This window comes from Prinia subflava, chromosome 7, assembly GCF_021018805.1.
Source record: "Prinia subflava isolate CZ2003 ecotype Zambia chromosome 7, Cam_Psub_1.2, whole genome shotgun sequence".
In the NCBI taxonomy this organism is placed as follows: Eukaryota; Metazoa; Chordata; class Aves; order Passeriformes; family Cisticolidae; genus Prinia; species Prinia subflava.
Window position 1 is genome coordinate 17,921,353 of NC_086253.1, and position 26,973 is coordinate 17,948,325.

Consider the following 26,973-nt stretch of genomic DNA (forward strand, 5'->3'; position numbering starts at 1 on the left):
TAGTAAGCAGACCTGTATTTAATCAAGAGCTTATACAGTATTTTGCAATTTTAAAAAGACATTTCTCTAGAAAATAACAGACATTATTATTTTCCCTCAACAGCTACATTTCTCAGTTTGACACACTGTAGCCCAAACTAAGCTCTTTTCCCTTTTGCAGTTCCTCAGGCTCCAGAAACTTGCAGGTTTGATTCCTCAACAGTAGCTGTGTCTGCAAACTAGCTCTACTTCACATGTGCCTGGCAGCCCAATAGCAAAGCAAGGCAGGAATGCTTTCCCCTACTGGACACTGAATTTTCCTGCAGCCAGAGCTCAGGGCTGCACCCATGAACCACCAGCTGCAGTGCTGGAACAGTGCACCCTGCCCCAGGGCCTACAGAGGGAGCCCACAAACAGTTCGGGTAAGGGACAAGAACGGCTGCAAACACTCTTTACGTGAGTTTCCATAGCAATATGAGCTTTACATGTTGCAAGAGCCAAACACATATAACCCATGCAGAAAGCTTCAAAAATGTGGTGGCCTTGCTCCTTTTCCCTGTATTTTGGCCATGTGCTCCTCTGGTACACTTCAGTCAGGAAATTGGCCTCAGAAGGAGCTTTTGGAGAAAACAGATCTGTAGTAAAACTATGTGTTCATTTTGAATTCCCAGCTGGTGTGTTCCTACTTGGGATGCCTAGAACAAGATCTGCTGCTGTCATTGTACATGTACATGATCAATGCCACCCTCCAAACAGCAGTAGGTGTAAGATGGTGGCCTAACGTTTGCAGCCCTTTGAGGACAAGCAACAGGAAAGGTAGTACCCAGCTGAAACTGTTGTATTCTTTCTTTTCACATTATGTTAAAAATCAAACAGTTACAATTCTGCTAAAACTGACTCAGCCCGGACTGGAATACAGGATCTAAGGGCAAATTAAATTTCACCATCCACATTAAGAAATCAATTCAGCTTCTGAACTGGATCAGCTTTGAATTTAGTTGAAATGGTTTGATGAAAGACTCCTGCCCAGTAGCAGATATAATTATCACACCCATCTTAATTGGATCATGAACTTGACTTTAGGATCCCTAAAGGAGTATTGAAAGCTTGGTCCAGTTACACTGAAGTTAGTCCAGAACACTGAAGCTTATCCATCAAGATAAATATATTACCAGTTCTTTGATACAACAGATGCTTGATGAGTAATGGAGCAAATGCCTTTTTAACTATGTTTTTTTAAAAGGATTATTAAACTGCACTAAAGTGTATGCTGTTATCTTTGAGGGGAAAAAAAGTATATTATATAAAAAACAGTTATTACAGAGCACATGGAACACAATTTTTCAAGCACAAGTTTCAGAATTAAAAATATTTGAACAAAGGTTCTCTGTGGAATGTCACTTTGTAACCAATTCAAGGCTTTAAATAGCTATTGTTTAAAAAAATTGTCAGCTATAGGAATAGTTTTCCCTTCAGATTCCAAATCCTGTCAGACCAGGGTGATTAAAATGTTGCATTAAAAAAAAAAGGGGGGGAGAGGAACAGGCAATCTAATCTCCCCTTATAAAAATAAAGGCAGCAACTCAATTTTTAAAGTATCATGAACAAAAGGCTGTAGCCCATCTATCATTCACATATGGATCCATGTAATGATTCTTCAATTAGAATTATTATCTGTACAGCAGCTGAAGACTGAGAACTGCTGATACACTGCAGATGAGAACATTTGCTAGTCTCTGGGCTCCGGCCTTTCTTAAAAAATGATGATCACACAATATAGATTGCTCGGTTTATATGTGTATTAAGCTGCAATGCCAGCATTTACATTTGCAACATTACAATTTTGCTTTCTTAGGCTCAAGAGAATTTGCTGCATCTGGTAGATTGTATTTGCTTTGTATCTTAGGCAATTGTTACGAGCAAAGCACAAATAGGAAATATTATTGCTCCAAGTTCTTTGTTTTGTTGATTATCTCAGATACTACCAAAAAAAAAAAAAAAAAAAAAAGTAAACTAAGAGTGGGATTGTGAGATGGGTCATTCAGTGTCAGTTCACTTGCACTCTATTATCCCAGTGCTATTTTTATAAGGCACAGCCATCTGCTCCCTCATTTCTTCCACCTTGTATAGATCCAGTCTAAGATGCAACATCAGAGGGAAAGAAAAGCACCTCACACAAGAGTTGCAGGCCCTGTAAGGGGGGGAAACTCACTTTGGTGATTCAAACTGCAGCAACCTGAGTGGTCCCGCCTACCCTTGCACCCTAACTACATGCTGTGACCTAGAAGATGATGGAGAGGCAGCTACACAAACAGTAGCTGTGAGACAGCCTTACTAAATGGGCATCTCCTCTTGGTGTTTGTACTAAAGATTCCTGCTCTATGAGCCTTGAATATGTTCTGAAGCCCAGGCAGCCTTCCCAGATGTCTTCCTCAATGTAGAAGCTGGAGGGAGCAAGTCTGCTCCTACAGATTTTTGAGCCATGTGAAAGCCTTTACTGAAGATGTAGAGATTAGAAAAAGGGCTGCAACTTAATTAAGAAGCTTTTCTACTTCACTGTTCAATCTTGGAAAGATCTTCATAAAAGGCAAATACTGCTAACACATTTGTTATTTGTTTCACAGTGAGCAATCTGACACATGCCCATGCCACTGCCATCTTTCACAGAACTACTTTTAGTGGGTGAGAGCTGCCATAGCCATGAAATCTCCCTGTAACTGTTATAAAGGAAATGAAGCCTCTGCTCATAGGTATATGCTCCAGTGTTATTTCACTACTTTATTATAGACATTACTGAATAGAGAGTAAAAAATATATACTCTTACTTGAAAAATACTTTTTATCCTCTACTGAATCTGCTGTTTCAAATACAGTGTACAGAACCATGTCTTCTCCATTTACTTGGAAGGATGTATGTTGCCATTTGAATTACTTAAAATTTCCTTACATTTATGTGACATTATAGAATAGTTCTGTCTCTACAAAGTTAATATTAATGAAAACTGAAGACATTTATGGGGATATAGCATGAAAATGTAACTGACAACTGGTACAAAAGCTTACCAAAGCAATAGAACATGAATACTTAATTCAAGAGTTTATACATTGTGGTAGGACACATTTCTCAAAAATATTTCAGATTTTCTCACTTCAGGTGGATTCTCTAAGATCTGTGAAGAACTTGAATGACACAAATTAAATTTTATATTAGTTTTCAATTAAAGCCATCACCTTTTTTTTAATTAAAAGGATTGAAGAAGTAAAAATCAAAAACTACTTAGGTCTATGAACTCTTGTCTAGAGTTTTGTTGACATTTTCAGCTTTGATTGCAAATGGGAAACATTTCAAAGACAGAAAAAAACATGAATCGAGGAAGCACTTCTAATCTATGTTAGAAGTGACCAATTTACTTTCAGCAGACAATTTCTTATGAGACCAAAAAAGGTAGAAATTTCTTCCTCTCAGAGAAGCAACTGCTGTTTTCTTTATTCAGAATCAGAACACTACTAATCAAAATGCTTATTTTAGCTGCTATCACACATCTCCCTAAACTCTTGTAGTAATAGTGCTAAATATTCACATTCTGTAACTGGTCATCTAAATCAATAATTTATACTCATTCAGGCAATATCAAAAACCAGGAAGAAAGGTGTCACTAAGGCCTGGTGGTTTTCACTGCCTGCTCACAGAATACTGAGGCAGTAAGCTGCAGTGATGTGGCTCCAAAATTTGTGGAAGTTTTACTGACTGGAAAAACTGAAGTACAGCATGCTCTCATTAAAAAAAATAAAAGGGGAGGGAGGGAGGGGAGGAGGGAGAAAAAAAGACAAGCTGCTCACATGTCCTTACTGCCACAAGGGCTCAGTGGCCACGTTCCCTGACATGTCTCCTAGGATGTGTTTGTACAGCAAACAACAATAGTGACTGCAGTCTGGGGAGCTGTACCTGCACAAGCTTTAATCAATCTAATGTGTAACTCCAGCAATAACAACGTGGAAGAAGCAGTTCAACTTAAGCTGAAGATAAAATGGACCTCATTGAGCATGAGCACCTTCAGGATGATTAGCACATTATTAACTCCCACATACTAGCATCACCTCTTGCATGAATTCGTTTGAATGTGATGGACAGACACGTCTCAAAAGCTCCACTATTTTGGTGAAGTGATTTACAGAGGGCTCTGAAGGATACATTTCTCAGATCCCACCCAACAAAGTAACTAAAATATTTCCTGACATTTAGAACTCATTAATTGTGGTATCCTGAACAACACTACATTACAGACAGACAAAGAAAATACTTTGAATTTACTTTGAACAGTAAATTACATAGAAGCTATGTACAATGTTGCAACCATGTTTAAGAATAAGTACACATTTTGCAACCTGCAGTACTGTCACTCCAGTGATATGGAACCTTTGTTTGAGGAATAGACTCTGAAGCTATTGTTTGCTTAATGAATTCAAATCAGCAAATGCACAGATCCACAGAAGCAACAGTGCCAATGGCAACAGACACTACAAAAATGGAAGTATATAAATTTCAACAACAGTGGACTAGAAATGCTAAAATACTCCCCAGGTCTCACTGGCTTTTAAGAGTGATGCATTAGTCTTACTCCTTTTCAGTGAGTTTTTGACCTGATCACCCTATTGAATCAGAAGAACAGAAACAAAAAAACCAAAGCCAAAACCAATGACTGTCCCTCTTCACAACGCCTGACTTTAGTATTAAAGCTCCTTTGGGCTGCTAAACTATGCACATGTTTTCAAGAGCTGAGTACTGACAGGATATGAGACACTCTAGGTTCCTCTTTGCCACTGGAGGCTGACTAGTTCTAGGCAGCTCATGACAGGTGAGAACACCTGAAAAATGTTACTATTCCAACTCTGTCATTTACCCATGCAGTCTGAACACTGCACTTAGTAAGTGCTATTCCAACATTTGCATGAATCTTGAAAAGAAATTAAAAGTGACACATTTATTGATGAAAAAACAAGTACTTTGAGAGCAGAGATACGTGTTGTTTGGATGGGGTGTACCTAGGATTCTGTACTGACTCCTAGGAGGGAATTCAGTCACTGCAACAGGCAATATTGTTAAACAAAAACACATGAATAAACATACTGTGATTTGGTCAACTTGGTCCAAATAGCCACATACAGATTGGAAGGCAAACTCTAAGTCTTTGTGAACATAAAGCTTTACTTTGTCAGATATTAAGTGCATTTCATACATTGCAAAAAACGGGTGTCTGGTCCTTTGTTCTTGGAGAGAGTATTGCCTACTTTCTTAAAGCTGAATTCCACCCAAATTTTTATTATTGTTTTCAATAACAGGAATATAAGATCAAGAATAAATTTCTGTACTGCAGATGCACAGTCCTAACCCAATACAAACCTGACATACTTCAGACAAAACCTTATCTTCCTGTGTTACTAAATCTGTATCTTCTAGTCTTCAAGTTGTTCTGTGCCTGTGTTAGCATCACTTATTTCAGTTATACTTTTTTCTTGCTTTGCTTCTTTTCTAAAAGTCTTCAAACACTTGTCAAGCCTTTTTAGGAATACATCTACATCTTGCTTTTTAATTCCAATTGCTGAGGCAGCATTGAGGTAAGCACAGGGATAGTCATTTGCATGTGACATAAAGCCTTTAAAAGTGTAGTTATTCACAGTTTGTACAGACCCACAGGGAACAACCCTGAAACAAACAAACAAAATCATGATTCAGTTAAAGATGCCATGACATTTTATGTGGTACCCTAGGTTGAACACAATTACACAAATTCCTAGTGAAGCAGGGAGTTGCTATTCCTACCACTGATGCTCAGCATCAGCGTAATTTAACTGTTGAAATGCCAGGTCAAACAGTACATCCTACAAAAGAATTACTTATATATCAAAAGGAAAAACCTGAAACATTCACATCAGGCAAAGAACTGGAGAGTTTTAACTTCAAAAATTGAAACTCTTGAACAATTTCAGCCAAAGATGGTTAAAATTACAGGACCAGCCAAGGTTATGACAGGCAAATTAAAAAGAGCATCTAGCCACAGTATATATAGATTTACTGTCATTCATCTGTGCAGGAAGTGGAATAATCCAAGCTAATGAAGCGTACCTTCTGATGTGGAAACATTCAGCTCTGCTATAAAAAAATAACATTAAGTCTATGGCAGAAGTTAGCATGGCAGCAGTAATATTCAGATTAAGGAATGCTGCCAAAACAAATTTTAAATCATTCTCTTCTTCTAAAAGGTTTAAACTAAAATCATTAAAAATTATTTGGCTTGCATTTCATTGTAATAGTATCTCTAAGAATAAATTCAGCTCAGAGTGGCTCAGGTTAGAGATTTTTAATGTTTTAAATTTTAAATTTTTTATACCTAATTAGTTTCAGAAAGCAGAACTTTTTTCCACTTGACAAAAAACTATGTAGGATATTAAAAGCTTATTCCCTTGACATCCAGCATAATCACATTTGTGCAGCAATAAACAAAACAAAGATCTTCTGTTGTACTTTACACCTAAACTGTAAGATCAGATCACATCTGGAAACTAAATGAAATCAAGGAATACTAGGGAATAATGACACTAAAATAACAGGCATAGATTATCTATTTAGGCTACCAAAGTAGACATAGAAAGCCTCACTGCTAACTTAGGCAGGGGGACATTACTACTCTATAACAGTGATGATGAAAGGGCAGTTACTCCCTAACTCATTATTGTTAGACTGCCTTCTGTAATCATGACAATTCCATAAAACATTTCACAGGATTTTGTACAATATATGCTAATACACCCACCCCACTCCCCCAGTTTTTTAAATTCAAAGTATCCTTACCTTGCTCCAGAAACTTGTCTTGTGAAAAGCATAGATCCAAGCTGGGTAACAGCAGCATCATTAGTTTCATCCAGATTCTTCAGTGACATGGCTAAAATAAGGTAAGATCAGGTTAAAACTGCTACAAAGTTGCCTTTTCTCCAAAGAACGAGCAAAAATGACAAGTTGCTTTCCAACAGCAAGAATCTAGCCAAATATTGGTGCTCACATTAAAAAAAAAAATGAAACACTGTCACAGATTACTTCCTTGGTTAGAATGTATGCAGATTCTGCACAGGTGGGTAGTATAATTTTGGTGTTCAGCAGAATTTTTGGTTAGAACAAATACCTTGAGTAGGAACTCCATAATTTCTTTTACAACATTAAGATGATGAGTAATAATATATTAATTTATTTTTAAATCTATTTTTATGAAGTATTACTATATGCTAGCATCTTCAGCCTGTCTTGAATTCATTTCTGTCAAATGAATACAATGGACAGGAGCAAAATAATGGATCCAAGTTACTACACTACTTTCATAGCAGATTACCTTATTGGTAACCTTATTGAATTATTATTCAATTTAGTAGAATGTAATAATGTTTCATATATAGGAATGGTATGTGGAAGTGCATTATGAATCCACAGTATATTACATTTTTTTAAGTTAAAACTCCAACAATTACCTAAGGAAATGGGATTATGTGGTGTGTCTAACAGTCTCTCATTGTGGTTATCTGCCAGCTTCTTCAGCTCACTTGAAAGATATGAAAACATCTCCTGAAAAAAGATGCAATAGTTTTGTTATTAGGTATCAAACAGAGAAAATAGCACCTATTTCACAAAACTGTTACATCTCCATTACATCCTACAGGTGCTCAGCTGACTCTCTTTTCATGTGTACCTAGTAAGTGGATCAGACAATTCTCTGAAATAATTCTATAAAGGAACAGCTCCATTTCCTGAACACTGTTCTTATCTCTCAAGCTGATAAAAAAGTCTCTATCTGGTCTAATATATGTGCTTGGGATGTCATTCATTCTCTCTGTGGGTGAAAAATCTTGAAGAGATTCCCATTTCCCAACAGGTTTTACTCCACCCTACATTTCAAGAGCCTTCTCATGCCCTAGCCCCCTAAGTCACTGAGAATGAACTGTTACCATCACAGATGGCCACTTTTTGGCAAACTGCTCCTTACTTTGTCTTCTCTCCTTTAATACATTCCAGACTAAAAGCATTATATTTTGTTACCAGGTATCACACAATCACACTTCCCTAGTGCAGAGACTTCTTTTTCTGCATGAGAATAAAAATCCAGTTCTTAAAGAGGCTCTAAGTACACATTTGACTGTATTTTGTTTCACACTATCTGTTGAGCAGTCTGTCCCTTTCCTAGGACCCCCCTTCTGTTCAAGCTGACTATAAGAATGGAAATATCTGAATTTCTGCTACCACTTAATTGGATTGCACCTCTACTGTGAAAGTGTCATAAGGCTGAGATTCATAAATACTTTGGCTCAGATACAAGTCACACTGCACATAAAAGAATGTTTCTCTTACTTCATCTGTATTTCATATCCTCCCTCTTTCCCCATAGTAATCTATGATAATTGCTCATGCTCTTCCTCAGTTTGATATATTCCTCTTCAGATATCAGCTCAAAACACTTATGGAGAGAGTGAGAATAAACACCATTCTTCTTATTGTAAGCTTTAGCTGGTTTTCCATCCTTTTTAATGCTTAGTCTCTCATAAAAACTAGCAAAACCATACAGACACTGGGTAGCCTTTTTAAAAGATATTAAACACCAGGCTTCTCCTCTTTCAGGCCATAAAAATTGTCCTGCTTATCTGCTTTAGTGTGACTGCCTGTTTAAGCATCCTCATCAATTTCTGGACCTGACAAGTGATTTTTCATTCTTTAAATAGAATTACCTCTTCTGTTTGTAGACCAGTATCCTGCTTCGACCCGTGGACTCTGACAGATATAAATTACAGCTTGTGATGAAAATTATGTTTTTGAACAGAACCTCCCCAAGGTCTTATGAAACCAAATGAGCTTTGTGGTACTTAAGTTAGCAGAATGTTACAGCTGCTTTTCTTGAACCACTGCAGGAAACCTTGCCTCCCTCCATGAGTGACTAAACGAACACAGCTCCCCACCTGCACTTCCTAATACCACAGAACGAATTCAGATGCAGAGAAAAAAGCACCCTCTTACTAAGTGAATTAGGCTATTGATACAACTATCCTCAAAAACATAAAGCTTCTGTAATACTTGAAAAAAACAAAACAAAACAAAAAAAAATGGGAGGTATCTATGTTTAATTATCAGAACTTGAAATCTGTGAAAAATCATTCTTATTTCCCTTAAACCAAGTGATTTTGTGGTTTCAGTTCAGAGTTTATTAACAGTTTACTCACAGCAGCTGAAAAATATTTATGTTTCAAATGTTAAGACACTTCTGCCTTTCCTCTGGTCTCTCACTGTATATAAGCACATTATTAATTTGTTGCTTTCCATAATAAGCATCACCAATATACTAGCTCTTTTATTAGAATTTATTTTGGAATACAAATCATAAATTAATTTGTGCTCCCTCTGCTGGCTATTTACTTCTAGAACTGAACAAAATATTGTAGAAATACACATAAATTGTGCCTACTCTGGTAATATTATTGGTGAAATTAGTACTGAGAAAAAATATACTGGAACAAGACCAATTTCCAAATAATTTTTCAGTGTTGTATCTAGGAAATTCTCTGATAAATCTCTTACAGTGTTACTGAAAGGACTGCTGAAAGGAATACTGGAAATATTATTGCAAGTTGGTATAAAAAGTTACCCACTGCATAAATATATTAAACTTAATTAAATCTATTAAATGAAATTAGGTTACTAGATGAGCCTTTACATACATAGGAATTTGTTTAAAAAAGGGAGGATGGAAAGATGGCAAAGAATTTCCATGTATGTATTTTCATCAGTTTGACTAAAGCTACATGAACACAAATTCAAAGTTTCCTGTTTTTATGAACAACACTATTTTGCATCTTTCCATTGGAAGCCCTGTAGATATTTTATAGTTTTAGAACTTTGTTGCAAAATGGATTAACTGCCTTTCCAAACAATGGATTAAAGCAATATTTTTGGGAGGTCAAATCTATAAGCAACCTCCATTATGAAATATTTCTCTTATATGGAAAATTTATAAGCACCCTAAGCAATTATATATAATTGAGCTCTTACATAATAGATTTTCTGTAGCAGGCACTCAAGTTTTCTCCAATGAAGCCAACTATTATGCTAAAGTTACACTGAACTACTCAAGCACTAAATGTCAGTTAAGTTTCATTATTTAATTCACTCTTTTACCTTAGAAACTTATCACAAAACCTCATTAGTCTAGACAAATGAATGCTGGACTATGAAATGTCTTTCACTGCTGGTTCTTTGAGCATCTAAGCCAACAAAACACCTCAAAAAACAAAGAACAAGTCATCAACATCACCAACATCAAACAGGCCAAATAACTCAATTGTTTGGATGAAACAGTCTACTTTGACACACATACACAAAAATATTTTCAAGAAGTGTTGTAACTATCATTAAAAATATCTGAATCATACTATATTTACACTGTAAAACTATTTTTAATAGAACCTACACTAGTGGGGTGACTCTTCATTTGTTGGTCCATTGTGATAGGCACTGCTCTTGCAAATGAAAAGAACAAGAGAGAAACAAGAAAGGAAAAAGCCAGTAACTCCAGAGAAAAAGAAGATAGGTGTACTGAATAAGCCATCAGTCCCATACCAGCTGACAAAGAAGCAACGGATGAAGGCCAAGAAAGTTTTTGTGCAGGGTTGAAACCATGCTAGCTGGCTCTAACCACCCAGCCTGCTTACACTCTGAGTCTGTAATGCTCTCCCTTCCTCCCTGTGTCACTTCCATCTGAAAAGATGAGCTGTCCTCAGGGAACAGCCACAGAGCTGCTTATGGTGCAGAAGAGGACACTGCACAGGAGTCATTTTACAGCCTCTTCATCCTAGACAGAGTCTGCCAGCTCTCCTACACCTGCCTGAGACTGATCTGGTCCCATCTTACTTTGCAGCAGCAGCAGTTTTATAATGCAACCATCACAGCCTCTTCTGCTCTGTGCCTCAGAAGGACCAGCTGCCTTTGAGCTGTGATCTGTCCAGACCACTTGGTGCACCACGGCACCCAGCAGAGGAGCTGCAGTGCTGAGCATGGAGACCTGCCAGCAGATGAGAGCCCAGAAGGAGGCTCAGTTCCTTGAAATGCAGCCAAACACATGACAAACTGTTGCAGCAGCCCTCTTGTTAGCGGGCAGAAATGAACTGAGACAAGACTTCTTGTTAAACACAGCATAAAGAGTCCTGGTTTATTCCTCTTTACTCTGAGCCATCCTGACTCCAACTATTCACTGACTCTGGCTGCAGGAATCTCCTGCTGTAGGTCTCCCTTGCAGCCTCTCACTGCTGGTTATTTCCTGCTAAACTCTGACTGCATGTGTGAATTTGCAGACTCTGAGTGCAGCTTTTACCCAGCCAGAGTGTGACTGCAGGTTCCAACAACAGACACAGACTGCAGACCCAGACTGACCTCACTGCAGTGATTCTCTCTGTCCAGGATCCTTCTTCTTCTTTTCCTCAAGGATTCTCCCGCTTCATGATTCCCCCTCACCAGCTGACCCACTCCTTTTTATCACACTTATCTTTACTGGATATAGCTGTTACTGATCAGGGGTGAGGCTATATTGGGTAATTAACATAGTATTAATTATTAGGGGCAAGATCACCTGCATTCCCTTCTCCAACAACAAACTACATGTATATGTGTGACACCTGCATGTATCACACACCCTCGTAGGCAGATTCTCTTGCATTGCAGCAATTTTGTGATGGATTTATACTAGAAAGGTTTAAAAATATGAAATTAATTACAGAACCTTTACATCTTTATTTTATCTGTATCTAACATATGTGTAATCTACCAGAAAGTGCCCAGTAAGCCTTGTCAATCTGATTTCGTAACACTAACATTCACATTTTTTTAAAGGTTCTTCTAAACAACAGCAATCAAGACAATTTCTCTTCAGCACTTGTTGGACCTTGAGTTCAGGCTCTGTGACCCACACTACTCCAACAAAGGTTTCTAAGTATGGAGGCCTCTCTGAAATTTCCATTTGTGCTTGGCACTTGTTTAGTTACACAACACCATTTAAAACAGTTCATTTAAACTAATTTGCCTCCAGCCACTCTAAAGTTTCAATATGGTTACATGTACTTCCCATGAGGAAAATCCTCCAACATTCTCACAGTTGACATGCTACAGTGAAACAAGCTAACTAGGAAAAAAAAAGAGGAGTAACCAATCTATCTTGCTTTGAGAACAGCTTATTTTTTTACGTTCTTAACATTCCTCATTAAACGGGCTTTCCTCTTCTTCCATCATAAGTAGAGCAGCAATACAAATTCACACTGAACTATACCAGTAACTTCTTCCAATCAGAACAACTCCACCACTGATAACTCATGAAACATAAACCCAGTATTATAATGAATTGTAAAACCCAAACAATTTTCTCCCACTCTGAATGATTTTAAATATTTTAGATACGTACTCCATAAGGACATAAAAATAACTCCAGTTCTACTCTCAGAAAGTATGCAGACAGATGGATACCATATAAAAAGCTTTATAACATCCCACAGTAACACAGAAATGCATTTAAGAAAATGAAAATTATCGTGATTGTTAATGAGGAAATTCTAATGAGCAAATCCATAACTGCTGTAAACAAAATAAAACCATCACCTCTTCAATAATACCTATATAATAATTAGTTAAGTGGATTAAAAGAACCATATTAGATAGCAGCAGCTATTATACCTGGCCTGTAGAGTTCTGAATGTAAACCCTGAATGTAGGGTTCTTGCTGTCCATGAAATTTGAGGTAACAACTAAGCCTGCTGTTTACACCATTACACACTGCAACACCTGTATTTCACGTGGCCTAGTTTAGAGACACACATACATATATGAAAATAACTTTTATGACCTAGGTATGTAAAATACAGGACATAACATAACCTGCACTGAGGCATCAAAAGTTACTATAAAAACACAACCTTTACAAAAAGTTCTTTAAAAGCAAAGATATTAACAAATTTGACTATGGACCAGCTGTTACCTGCATTGTAAAAGGACCTAGAATCACCTACTGAGATCACTGTTCTAACTATCATATAAACATATAAAAAGGAATTATGAAAAATCACTACTCCTTTATATCACTATATATAATCTCATACTCTTGGACAGTTGCACACTCCACAAATCCCAGATTCTCAAAAAAATCCCACTCCATTTACATGCTTCTCTCCCTCATATAATCTCTTTCCTTCCTGTATTAAACAGCTAATCTGTGTAAAAGGAAAACTGGGCAGATGATTTTGTTCCTTGCTTGTGCGAGACTAATCTCTTCTCAGTAATATTCTGGTCTTTCTGGCCTAAGCTCAAACGACCTGAAGTAACACCCATACGAATGAGGATCAGGTAAAAAGAGAAAGAAAAAAAATCACCTGAAGTTTTTTATAGCTGATTTTTTTGTGTGAGTAGGTGCAGCTGCACCAATATAGAAAGGAGTACTCAATGTCAAGCTATAAATAGTTCCTGCTGGAAGCTTAATAGCTCTGCTTCGGCTTCCTCAGAGCACAGGCAATAAACTATCGCTATTGCACTTTTACAATTCAGGAACAAACAAATTTAAGCAAAAATGTTTCTATTTCCATAGCAAATCCAATAAAAGAAACATATTTATGCCATATATAAGGCTCTGTTTATAGAGTATATTCCCATTTGAAATAAAAAGACCTGAAGTTGTAAAAATATAATATTGTATTTACTTTAGAATTCTACTTCCAAGAAAATTAGATGACTCAGAGTATACAGCTATTCATTAAGATATTTATGAAAGAATTATTATTTATGACTTGGACAATATTTCTCATGCCCTTTATACATCTGCTACTGGTAGAAATGTAACAACAAAATCAACTTTGTAGAAAACAATAAATTCTCTTGAGATTCTTTTGGACATAAGAGTAAAGGGGAAAAAATACAATTTGCTTTTAATGAAGACACAGAACATAAATGGCAATATATACAACAGTCCAGAATAAAATGTTGCAGTAGAGGCGAAAGTGTTAACTGCTTTCAGCATTTTACAAGCTGTTTTCACTTTAGTTGCACAGATCACTTCTTAGTCATTTTAAGGCCACTAAGTTGGTTTGGTTTTCTATAGTCTAGCTATTCCTGTGGGATCTCAGTACCCATACAGATTTGATAGATGCTTCTATAAGCAGCTAGAAATAAGTCACAGCATCCAGAACTACTGCTCTGCCACATTATCAGAGACAGCAGCAAGCTGTCAGCAGAAAATAACTGGAACACAGTTTTCAAATAAAATAATGAAACAGATAATGCATAGCTTAAAATTATTAATTTAATAGTACTTAATTCACATCATTTCCTTATATAAAGCCTCTATAAAAACAATTTTCTGTATTACTATATAAAGAGAGAAAAATCAGGTAATAATTCTAGAATTAAGGATAACTCAAGATTTACAAATTCCAACCTGACATCCACTGGATTTTTGTGTACTGCAATTACACCCAAATTAAAACCCGTAGTCTGTGTAAAGCAGAGAAGAAACTTAACTGTGTGTCTAGATTAATAACTAACATTATTTTTCTCTTTTTGTGGCAATGCACAGTATTTATAACCCAGCCAGAAGCTGTGATTCTCCAGAGAATGTGGCACACAAACATTTAATTAAGCACTATCATAGCACAAAAGCACAATAGGGATAAAAGCCGAAGAGCACTAACCCTGTGTCGTGGTTTGAAGGGAAGTGAGTTTTTTTAGAAGTAGTGGTCAAACCAATCAGTCCTTAAGTCTGAGTATTGGCACCTTTGTTAGCCACTAAGAGGTTGGACACGCCTCTGAAGACACGAAGAGTTAAAAGCCGGATTTCCCAGCAGGACTCTCTCTTTCCCTGCTCTGCTTTCGGAGAGGGAGCGTCTTCTCCTCTCCCCTGCCCAGGCCTGGCTAGGCCGGGTGGGGGAAGGGAGCAAGGTGGGCCTGGCTGAGCAAAGTGGGCCTCGGGGTGGGGAACAGAGGGAGCTGGAGTGGAGCTGGTCCAGCTTCCATCTAGAATGGAAGAGTGGAGGGAGAACTTTAGAAGTGCCTTCCGCGTCCCCCTCCCTGTCCCATCCCGTTCCCCCCCCCCCTTTCCCCCCCCCCCCGGTCCCGTCTCTCTCCTCCCCCCCACAGAGAGAAGGTGCCGAGCTGAAGCTGCTTGTGAGAGCTGCAGTGTCTGCGATCGCCTGTGCCTGACCTTAGTGGTGAGAGATAAAAGCTTTTAACTCTTTCTAAGGCAGAAGAGAGTTATCCCTCTCAAAATGCATTGCATTTTGTCTAATGTCAACCCATGACACCCTGGGTTACTCCTGAGTGTCATATCTCCTGTCCTGGAAGCAGTGTGACCATGATAAAACCATATAGTACTTCTCCATTTAAGTTTTTGTGGAAAAAAATCTACTGTGTTAGTAGAATTTAGGAACAACATCACATTTAGGAACAACAAATACGAATACTGTACAAGATAGTACAGGCCCTCTGTTTAGCCTCCCAGTTTAAACCAACACCAACATGGAAATCATGCTTACTCATGAGCACCATTTAGACAAGAAGTAATTCTATCACACTGACTTTCCAGATTCAGAGCTCTGAGCTCAGAATAAGTTCAGTGGCTTTCTAGATGGAAACTGGATTTACTACACAAAGCAGTTTGCAACAACACTTTGTTAATAGCTGACTTCAAGAAAATACTGCTTGCCAAAGAGCTTACCTTTCTCTCTTTCAATAAGTTTTTGTAGCCACTGGTTCCCAGAGACAGAAGTGTAATGAGGACATCTAAAGAAGGAGATGCAGATGCTCTTCCTGAAAAAAACCCCAACAGACAGATTAAAGTGGCAAAAATAAATTTTATGTGAAAGAAAGCTGATAATCAAGTTTTCTACAGTTATTCTGTATGGCTGAAATCAGCCCATGAACTAGTTACCTGGATACATTTTGCTGATCTCCTGAATGAAGGACTCGTCGAAGCCAGCAATGATAGCACCACCTACTGGAACCATAAAATTTTTGTCCAAGCTCTGAACAAAAGCATCTATTCTGCCAACTCGAGCACCCTTTATCAAAAAGGACGAAAAATAAAATCCACAGCATACATTATAAAAAAGGGAAATGTGAAAGCATCATAATTGTATAGAAGTATAGCTAAAAATATATATAATTCCTGAAACTCTCAGATACTGCATTTGTGATCAAAACATATAAATCACAGTATTGCCTCTTTTGGCATTGCTTCCTATTAGTACCATTGTCTCCCTAACATAGCACCTTAGAAATTACCATTTTCCTGTGATTTAAGATACCAATTTTAGTTCCTGCAAGTCTAAGTGTAGCTCCTTTCCAGCAACAACCAAAAAGAAACCCCTCAAAATTTAATGGGAATTATACAGTTAAAACTGTTCAATCTTGAGCACTTTTTACAACTCTCACAATAAGAAGCTACAAGTTAATGCTTCATTAGCAAAGCTTTTTCGATATATATATAAATTTGCATTAAACAAACAGGCTTATTACAGCACTCCTAAGGCTGCATTTAAAATCAAGATTCACGTAACTTCTTACAGCAGCTATCCCCCACATCCTTACACCTAACCACTCAATTTTTCAAAGGAAAAAAAGTAGATTCTGCAGCACACCTTCAATTTGAGTAGCATGTAACTGTGAACCGTACAATTAAAAAGTAGGCAGCATAAGAGAACTTGAAAAGTGGGTTAAACCCCATACATATCAAAATACATGCAAATACACATTTTTAAGACTACATACTAAATGTAGAAACAGAGTTAATACCTATGGCAAACAGAAAAAAGCAGAGCCAACTAAACATAATTTATTGCTTTATGTTTTGATAGCTTAATGCACAGGAGATAGGAAGAACACTCCAAGTTTGTCAGCTTTTTGTTTGCTATTCATGTTTGTGAACATGAATGCCAGCAGCTACCATTTGATTTAATTGACAGGAGACCACCAGAGGAAAAGCAACATGAAATGGTCTCAAAAGCTTTTTCCTGTGGTACTCTTGCAAGTTGCATTCACACTGTGCTCAGCATGTACATGTTCCCAAGTATTCATTAATAACTACTTTCTCATAAACAGAAAATTTTCTAGCACAAATAAATTTTGTAAAAAAATGTAAAACAACTCAGAGCTCAAATGTATATATTTGCATAAGCAAGAAAAAAACAACTTACTGAGTCTAGAAAAAACACAGAAACAAACAGCAAAAATTCTATTTGTAGCATTATAGACTGAAATGTTTATCATTGGAACATCTCATGCAGCAAAACCCAGCACTTCCACAGCCTCATTCATGTTAGTTTCTCACTAAACTTGAGCAGGTTAAACACAATGTACTAAGTACATTACAAATAAAGCATGTACCATTTTCTGTTTCATGAATTCCCTCAGTCTTTCAAGATTTAGAAATGCCAACATTTTGTTCTTTCACAATTGTACATTAAGCTGATCTGTGTCTTGTTAGTAATGTCTTAGCAATCAGAAAAAAAGATGCCCAGCATCTTTTAAATTACTAATAGTTCAGGCTCCTCCAGATCCTATTAAAATATAACCTATTATTTTGAATAGGTAACAGAAAAGAGAATATTGAAGAACAATGCACACACAATACAATGAGGAAAACTGTAAGAATTCTGTTTCATGACTGATCCTAGATATCAAGCAACATCCTCTTCAAACTAAACAGCAACAGAAATGAAACTTTTTTGAATGTAACATTGAACTTAAACCAGCTTCTCTGCCATTCTCTGTGCCAACAATATTTTTGCTGCTGTAGAACCCTGTACCTTCAACAAAAAATCTGTAACTCATTCTTTTGAAGACTTAATTTCTATTCACGTATGAGCCATTATGTCACTTTTAGTCAACAACTTTAGAAAATATTTTAAGAAAGCTTATTAAGGATATTTTTCCATTATAAAGACACATGAACATATACAAAACCTAAATAAATTTAGGGTTATGTAAAAAGCACAGTAGAAATAACTATTATTCTTAAATTCTATTTCTGTCTGTTGTGCTTTCCCAGAAAATTGTTCAAGTATCAGACGTGCATGGGATTACTCTCAAAGCTATGAAGCATCTGACAAAATTTGCTAGGTTGTCTACAAACAGAGATTTACTTACACTTGCTAAAAAATATTAGTAGAAATACACAGCTCCTACCTGCTGGATAAGATGCATACATTTGGAAGACTGAACACCATATGCATTGTTGACAATATGTGGAATGTCATAATTAGCACAAATCACAGCCAGCTCCTCCAGCCTGTGAGCATAAAATTGCAGTTTAGAGAAGCATTGATTACTGAAGCTCATATTACAAGTCAGACCATTAAAAGACTGAAAGGTCTACAGGGAAGTCAGAATGAGAAAAGTAACTTTTTTGGTTAGTACCTCAAGGCAGTATTTGTCATCTTAAGCTATAAAAGTTGAGATAAAAATTCTATTGGCTTTTACATATACTGCAAATCGTTGATCCACTCTGAGATTCTTCTTGCTTTGCTTTAAGTTTTGTGTGGACACCAGTTAATATACTCCAAACCATTCTGCTTTAGATACAAGCTTTTTTATTTTGTTGCTTTACTGTTAACTAACATAGTTTTAGCTAGTCACGTTTTTTCCTTTTCTCTAATATTCAATATGAAGACAGTCTAAAATAGTTTCAAGAGTGTCTTGGGAATCAAAAGCATCCTAAAACAGGAAGCTTTACATGTCTCTTTATTTCAAAGAACTAGTATTTCGATTCTTTGGCTGGAATCTCACTTGCATGTTTCAAATAAACTAAGGGAAAAGAAATTCTTTAAAGGAACATAGAGCTCTAAAATGTCAGAATATAAATATCAACAGACTGAAAATTTGTTCAGCTGTTTACTTTTCACTTGCCTTTAGAATCCCCTGAAATCACAGTGAGTTCAACCCGAATTGATTAATCAGTCAAATTAAGATTTATGCAAGCGCACTGATCATTTTAAGTAAGATCCTTCAGCAATTTAAACATACATATATGCAGTACCCTTTGCTGAAGCACTCCAATCATGCTAGATTTAAAATAAAACCTCATGATTTTCCCCAAACTTTTGAATCTGTTTTAGAAATAGAATCTATCTAAAAAAATTAGGCAATATAAAATAATTTAAAGTGATGATAAAGGTAACATCTTAAAAAAAATCAGGAAACTCTACTTCCAATGCATTTTTACTCTATCTCCTTCTGTACAGCCTCTCACTGTAATTTACTGACATACGCATAAAATGTGACGGAGTATGAAAACATTTTCCAAGAGGTGACATTCCTTTGCATTCTATTTCTATTACATTGTCTAGTGTTGTTCTGCAATGCAAAATTCTGCTGCAAGCGTCATATGAAATTTTCGAAACATAAATCCTTAGGAAATCATCATCACTACATTATCCTTAAAAAAAATCAGAAGTACTTTATGATTAGGAAACACCAGTAATCTAATGTACGTAATGATCTTCTACAGTCAAGATATTTGTCAGGAGCTGCATTTCCAATAATTTTTCACATTTATCAATGCAGAATCACAAAATATTCTGAGTTGGAAGGGACCCATGAGGATCACTGAATCCAACTCCTGGCCCTGCACAGCACAATCCCCAAGAGTCACACTGTGTGCCTGAGAGCTTTGTCCAAACGCTTCTTGAGCTCTGTCAGGCTTGGTGCTGTGACCACTGTCCCGGGGAGCCTGCTCAGTGCCCAACCACCCTCTGTGTGAGGAACTTCTCCTAATATCCAGCCTAAACCTCCCCTAGCTCAGCTTCAGCCCATTCCCTTGGGCCCTGTCACTGGGACCATGCAGAAGAGATCAGTGTCTGTCCCTCCTTTTCCACTCACAAAGAACAATATGTAACTGCAAGGAGGTTTCCCCTCAGTCCCCTCCTCTTCAGAGTGAACAGACCAAGGGATCTCAGCTGCTCCTCATGTGGCTTCCCCTCATTAATAGAATACTTGAGGAAATAGAACAATATGCAGGGCAAAGCTTTTGCCTTCTGATCTGCTGGCTCTTAATCAGACACACTCCTCACCTTCTATAGAAGAGACTCAAAGGAACAATTTCCCTCTTACAGGAAAAGTGCAAGCAAAGTATTTCACCAAACTAAAAACACAGATGGTGTACATCTATGTATGTTCACCTTTGTCACCTTCTGAAAATGAAAAGAGCAGTAACCTATTGCTACAAGTACTGAAAACAGAAGAGTCTTCTTTTCCAAAAAATATTCTATTGAACAATTAGATCCATTTTGCAATACAGAATGAGAATGCTACAGTTTGAAGAGAATGTGTTAGTATGCAAGGGAAGCAAATGATGCACAGCACATATATGTACCTGTACCTGCTTCCAAGGCCTAGAATGCAGCATTGAAAGTGCTACTAATGATATCATAAAAATAAACCATTAACGTGAATTGGCTACTGAAGTTCTTAGTAGTCACAAATAGAGAAATATTTCCCAGTTTCTTCTTCCTTTCTTTCTCTCCTGTTTATTAAAGTTCATGAAAAGAAAGCTTTCTTCTTTTTTCTACTACTGAAAGTAAAAAGATACCTAATTCTGCCAAGTACATAAACCAACTGAAAAGGACACTTTCCCCTTGGTTCTCTTAAAAACAGTAGTTTTAGAAACACCTTACAGCAACAGCAGGTATAATATCGAGAAAGAGCATTTATACACTACAGAATTACTCCCATAGAGTTAAACAGTACTTCAAAAGAAAGCCATAGGTACAGCAGGAATAAAACTACTTAAAATTTTAAAACACAACCACCACAACTACATAAAGCCTTACAAGTGCAGATATTTAAAAACAGACATTTAAAATTGCACCCTTGAGAAACGCTGTCAGAGTTTTCCTTCCTATAGGAAGATGAAGGTTATGGCCTTCAATAGTTGACAGTTTCTTTTGAACAGAAAGTACATTCAAATCTTCCTACATCTGTGGTATATCATAACATAGTGCCATTACCTAATAATTCATCTCTTAGTTGTAGAGGACAAAACAATCGCAGCATGTCAAAAAGAGGAAGCAGATAAGGTGAAGATTCATTTACCCAAGCTATAAAACAGACCATTCAGTTCTGAGAGCTGTGATTTAAGTTAGCCAATAAATCTGCAAGTCAACTTCAGGCAATGTTCATAGTATTCTGACAGAATTATATGGTTTTAACTCCCATCTTTCCCTCTAGCAACTAGGTTAACCTATGATAAATACTGGGCTTTTTTTTAAAGTTAGAACAGTAGAGTGAAATATATTTTTACTTGCCACATTTCAGTCTTTCCTATGCTTGTGGAGTAGAAGAGTAGCAAAGGCAACAGTAATATCAAAACATGGCACTAGCTATGGAGCTACATTTCCTGGATTATGTTTCCATGAGAGTCTACTTTTACTACTTCCATGAAATTTTAAGAAAACCATTAGCAAAATGACATTAATTTCACCACAAGAGAGCAACATTAACCTCACTTATATGACAGAAGAAAAACCTTCTGTGTAATTCTCACTTTCTGAATATACTTTTTCAGAAGAGGATTAAAGAATCTTTACTAATTGTTGGCAGAAACAATTTTAGGAAGATGGATGGTTAAAACATGGAGGTGTTGGTTGGTTGGGCTTTGTTGGTGTTGGGGGGTGGGGAGGATCTTTATTTGTTTTAACAGTAACAAATAACACACTTCTTACAAAGACTGCTTACCTATCAGGCACTCTTGGGGCGAAGCAAGATGTTGTAGAATGCACACAAAGAATATTTTCAGGACCAAGAGCCTTGATTTTGGCCTCCACTGCTTCGAGGTCTGTCCTTAGCTCATCACCTTCTAAAACATTTTCTATCACCACAGGCTCAAAACCTGACAAAAAAAGCAAGAACTGAATTTAACTCAACAAATATCTGAGTAATTATGGGGATTTAGTTCTAGTATACATGTGAAAAACACTTCATGCTACTATTGTCTTAATAGATTCTAACAGAAAAGACGATGCAAATGAGACAGATTGTCACCCTCTGATCTCAATTCCTAGGATAAAGTTTTTGCAAAAAATTGAGAGAGAGATTTGAACCATGAGCTTTGGTTTTACATAATTCTAAGGACAGCAAACTAGGCATCTTACTCTGAGGGTGAGCTGTAACTTCCTTAGTATTGTGTTCTCACTTGACTCCTTTATACACTCTGTACCACTGCACACACCTGCATTTTGCAAGGCATTAGGAAGACAGCATGCATATTTTAATTACATGTTAGAAATCAGGAGTGCACAAATAAAGCAGAACTACCATGAGTTAGGCCTTTTTTTGTATCTCACTACAAGGATATGAATTGATCACTCTGACAGATGGAAGTTTCATATCTGTTTGAAGAAAACACAGTGTCATCAATCAGTTACCTTCTTACCTGCAGTTATCATTGATTTAAAGCAAGATTTCTGGTCTATACGTGGCCAGATAATGTATTTTGCCTTTGGCCTCTTGTGCCTCAATGTTAAAAAACACAGAGTTAGACTCATGCCTGTTGCCATAGGAACCACAAAGCAACTGGCCACTGTCTGGACACCTGCAAAAAGCAAATCAAAAATTAACATGAAGAATCCATGATGTAACTTCACAAACAAGTGAGATTTTTCAAATTTACACCTACCAGCTAGTTTTATAACATCCAGAACTATTGAATTAGTAAGTTTGTTCAAAAGGCTTGAACCTGCAGCTTTAGGCTGTACTGCAGATATATCACCTGACCTTCCAATTCCATGGATCAACCTAAACAAAAGAAGTTGAAAACACACATCAAGTTTTTGCACGTTGCAAAGGCGTAATTCTTGCTGACTGAAGAGAATTTAATTTGATAAACAATTGTGGAAAACTTTGTACCCAATGCAACATCAGTATCTGCCACAATCAATTCCATTTTAGCAAACTACACATATTTGTATGAAATTTTGGTTTTTTTTTTTTTAACAGTAGATTAACAATCTTCCTCCATGCAAGTAAAAACTTTGACAAGATCCATAGCAGCAACACCTTTAGCATCTGGCAGGTTTTCTTTTAAGTGTATCTCAGCACTTCTTGATGTTTGTCAAAACAGCATTATAAATGCTGACATGTTGAGACACAACCAATGAAAACAAAAATGAGTTGTCTATAGTGTAGTGTAGCACAGGCATAGTGGTATTATAGATACTCCCTTGACAAATGCTTCATCTTCATAAGGCAAGGAAATAATATATACAAAGCGATATATATCTATATATACACGGATATATGCATGGCTTTGCCATCTTATACATCTTCACTTTATCTATCATTTTGCTATTCAATGTTATCTATCATGGAATACTATGTCTCTCTGCATTCTGTTTATAAATTATGCTTATAAATTGCAGTTATAAGTATTGAACATTATTTAATTCAGGAGTGGAGGATCCTGAAGTAATTTATAAAATACAAGCCTACAGAACTAACCTTACCCATGGCTGAAATGCAGCAGCTGCTCAAGTAAGCTAGTAACAGCATACACCTACTTATGGATTTAATTCCATTTTTGTCTCAGCAACAGAATAAAATGCAGTCCAAGGAGTATGTGACATTTATAACTTCTTGCAGCATGATTTCACAGCTTAAATTTATTCTCCCGTTTCAAGTTCTAAGTTGAAATCAACCAACACTTGATAATTAATTGAAACTTATATATCATCCTCGCTCCACCTAAAATATTTTTTTCCTTCGTTCCTGCTATGTTCTTAACAGCTGCCTCCTACCAGTACTTTTTATTTTGTGCACATATGTATTCTTCCTAAGAAGTAATCCTCCCTAAGACTGACCCTCTATTAAACTAAAAGGAGAGGCAGTTTGAAAACCATCTCCTGCTACCTCCAACACTCCCAATGTCACCTGTAAAACTTATTACACAAAGAAGTGGAGGGGAGGACACCTTGCTCTTGCTGACACTCAGAGGAGATGTGGGATGCCCGGTGACAGATCTGCACTGGAACAACAGCAGTGAACGCCAGTTCAGGCTCCCTCTGGCCAGAAGCCAGGCACGCTTTTTCTCCAGCACTGTCCAAAAGCAGAACTTCCTCAGATATCCTCCCCTCCCCTACCGTGCATATCCCAATCTAGAGAGCTGTACACAAAACAAAAAAACCCAAACTGATGTATTACTGGATTTTGCCATAAACATTTCATGGTACTGCAGGGCTTATGAAAGCCATCAAGCCTAAGTAACTCAACCCCATTATGGTAAAGCTTACTAAATTTCTGCCCTCTAATATGTTTTTGTGTTTATCTTTCAAGGAGAAACACCCTGGAACTTTCACTTTGTTTCACTCCTATTGGATAAAAAGTCACAGCAAGGTACTCAGCACAGAACTCAAGACACACATCGGAAAAAGTACATTTATAAGGAAATTATTGCAGGGTGTCTAAAATTATAGCATCCAACATACCCATTAAGTAAGTGTCAGAAGAGCTACAAGCTAAAAAAAGCTCTTTTTGTCTTTAGAGATCTCCTTAGTTCATATAAAATCTATTACAGATGGACTGGTGTTTCCTCTGCCTATCAACTAACCACATCATAAAGCTATTAACAAATACAACAAAATACAAATAGCTGTTCATGTCAATGTTCAGTATTGTGCATCTACAACGTACAGTAGTCTTTAATAATATATAGATGAGAAACTGCACCTTGTTATAAAAGGCATGTAATGTACAGATTATTTTAAAACAGTAAGATCTCTGCTTCCCTTCTAGAGGACAACTCAACAACTTCAGCATACAGGACGTAAACCTGACAAAACACTTTTGCTTCATTCAAGACTTTCTAATGAGTTATTACTGAAAATTTAATATAGAAAGCTGCATAAATTCAATTATCTCATCATATTATTTTTCTCAAATGCTATCAAGGTCTTAGGTAAACAAAACCACAATAAAATACGCCACTGGAAAGCATTAATAATAAAACTGAATAATTCAAATAGTCAATAATTTGTACCTGTAGTGCCTTCGGGCAACAAGTCCAGACACCACTCTTCCTTCCCTCTCACCAACGCCACAGTTGCCCAGGAAGTTATTGCTATCCATTATAGCAAGTTCATGAAGAAACAATTCAATGGTGCTTTCATCCCATCCATCTTCAGGACATTTCCCCTTAATAATAATATAAATATGAAACTTGGAAATGAAAAAGGAACAAAACTTCATGCAACTTGTTTGATTATCGTTACCCTTCTTTCTCATGCTAAGCAGCAGTTTGTACTTGCATTATTCTCTTTTATACTATCTAATGTTATGAACCTGTATTCAGAGAAAAGTTAAATAATGATTCTTCCACGTATTAAATACAATTACATTAGCACATCCCGACATTAAAACAATCAGGATATTTTTTACCTTCAAGTATTCTCTATGGTACACACAAAACCACTGCAGGGCACACCTGTTAATTACTCCCTAAAAGACTACAGATTATTTGATGTATTCTCTAGACATGATGTACAACTACAAGAACTCAACGGTAAAAACTGCACAAAAGGGAAGATATTCAAATATTAGAGAACCAAAAACCTGAGCAGAAGGGAAATACAGTTTTAATGTAACACATCTGCCTATCCACATATTTTCCTTTCTAGTTATTGTCTAATAAGCAAGGAAACCATTTCCAAAATATATCAAACCTGCAACCAGAAACACACTCATTCTTGTGCTCTTTACTGAATTAACAACTGCATCCATATTTGCAAATTGCAGACAAGATTCTCCTAGGACGGGGACCCATAAAACTATGAGGATTTTTTACAGGTTTAGAGGCCTTTTCAGATGCCCCAGTAACAAAACAGCCCATTCAGTAAATCTAATTAGTTTTCCAAGTGAGGTGTCAAAGTTAAGTTGGAAACAGTAGATGACATAACTGAGGAGTCTCAAGAATGGAAACATTTGCTAATTCATTGACAGTGATTTTTATACGCTGAAGCCAATGAAATACATCGTTTTGGCACCTTAAAAGCATCACTTTTTACCCCGTGTAACAATGTGTTAATATCTTACTGTTTTTAAACATTTATTTAACTGTTCTCTGGGCATTTTTCGGTAAAGGCACAACTCAGGGCAGTAATTTTCTTTTCCTCCCAAAAGCGCCTTTCACTCTGGAGCTCCGCTGGGTCCCTGCCATCACGGCACGGCTCTCCCGAGGCACCGGCCGGACCCGGCGGTGGCGCCGAGCCAGAGGGCAGAGTCCGTGAGCCGGGCCGGCCTGTGCGCTCACGGGGCTCTGCGGGGCCGCCCTGCCCGCCCCGGGGGACGCTTCCCCGCCGCGCCCGGCTGCTCGGAGGGCCGGGAGGCAGCCCGGGGCCGCTCTGCTCCGGTGCGCGGAGGACGGGGGGCCCAGCTCTGCCCCAGTGCGGACGGTGGGGCGCGGAGACCGGGCTGCTCGAGGCGGCTGTGCCCCGCTCGGCCCCCGGTGCCAGGGGCGGCCCCATTACCTGCTCCAGCAGCGCCCGCAGGAGCAGCTCGTGCGCGCGGCGGCCCTGCGCCCCCTGGCGCACGTAGGCCGCCGTCACCAGCCGCTCGCTGCGGCCCTGGTTCTCCGCGTTCATGGCCGCGGCGCTCCCGGCGCCGCCGCCGCTCCCCTCCCGCGCCGAGCGGGCCTGTGCGAGCCGGGCACTTCCCGCCGGAAAGGGGCGGGCCGGCGCACGCAGCGCCGCGGAGCTCCGGGGCCCCGCCCCGCCGCCAGAGCCGCGCCGCGGGGAGGGCTCCGCGGGGCCGCCCCCGCCCGGCCCTTCCCGGCCGCCGGGCGGAGCTGCACCGCCCCCGGTGCAGGTGCGGGGCCGCAGAGGACCGGTCCCGGCTTGGTGTGTGTCACAGGCGGCGTCCCGCTGTGAGGGGCAGCTCGCCAGAGCCCAGACTGC

General features: G+C 38.0%; 1 protein-coding gene and 1 long non-coding RNA gene across 2 annotated transcripts; one reads left to right on the forward strand and one right to left on the reverse strand.

The window, feature by feature from the left end:
* SEPSECS (Sep (O-phosphoserine) tRNA:Sec (selenocysteine) tRNA synthase) lies at positions 1-26,911 on the reverse strand. The gene is made up of 11 exons (XM_063401720.1): positions 26,548-26,911; positions 25,062-25,216; positions 22,707-22,825; positions 22,464-22,622; positions 21,767-21,920; positions 18,221-18,323; positions 15,966-16,095; positions 15,753-15,844; positions 7,498-7,591; positions 6,830-6,920; positions 1-5,683 (listed from the first exon to the last, which is right to left on the reverse strand). Exons 1-11 carry the CDS (start codon positions 26,659-26,661, stop codon positions 5,434-5,436), a joined length of 1,461 nt encoding a protein of 486 aa, XP_063257790.1. The 5' UTR covers positions 26,662-26,911; the 3' UTR covers positions 1-5,433.
* Positions 14,087-15,909, forward strand: LOC134552774 (uncharacterized). The gene is made up of 3 exons (XR_010080940.1): positions 14,087-14,977; positions 15,176-15,246; positions 15,772-15,909. It is a non-coding gene; the product is annotated as an uncharacterized LOC134552774 (long non-coding RNA).
* Positions 26,912-26,973: the final 62 nt, after the last annotated feature.

What these genes read in the sequence shown, in the direction of transcription:
- SEPSECS (XM_063401720.1), bottom strand. Translation starts at nt 26,661, where the DNA reads ATGAACGCGGAGAACCAGGGCCGCAGCGAGCGGCTGGTGACGGCGGCC. An exon ending in GCCCCAAGAGTGCCTGATAG is followed by an intron (nt 18,324 to 21,766) that starts GTAAGCAGTCTT and finishes TTATGCTCACAG; the next exon opens with GCTGGAGGAGCTGGCTGTGA. An exon ending in AGACAAGTTTCTGGAGCAAG is followed by an intron (nt 5,684 to 6,829) that starts GTAAGGATACTT and finishes TGTTTGTTTCAG; the next exon opens with GGTTGTTCCCTGTGGGTCTG.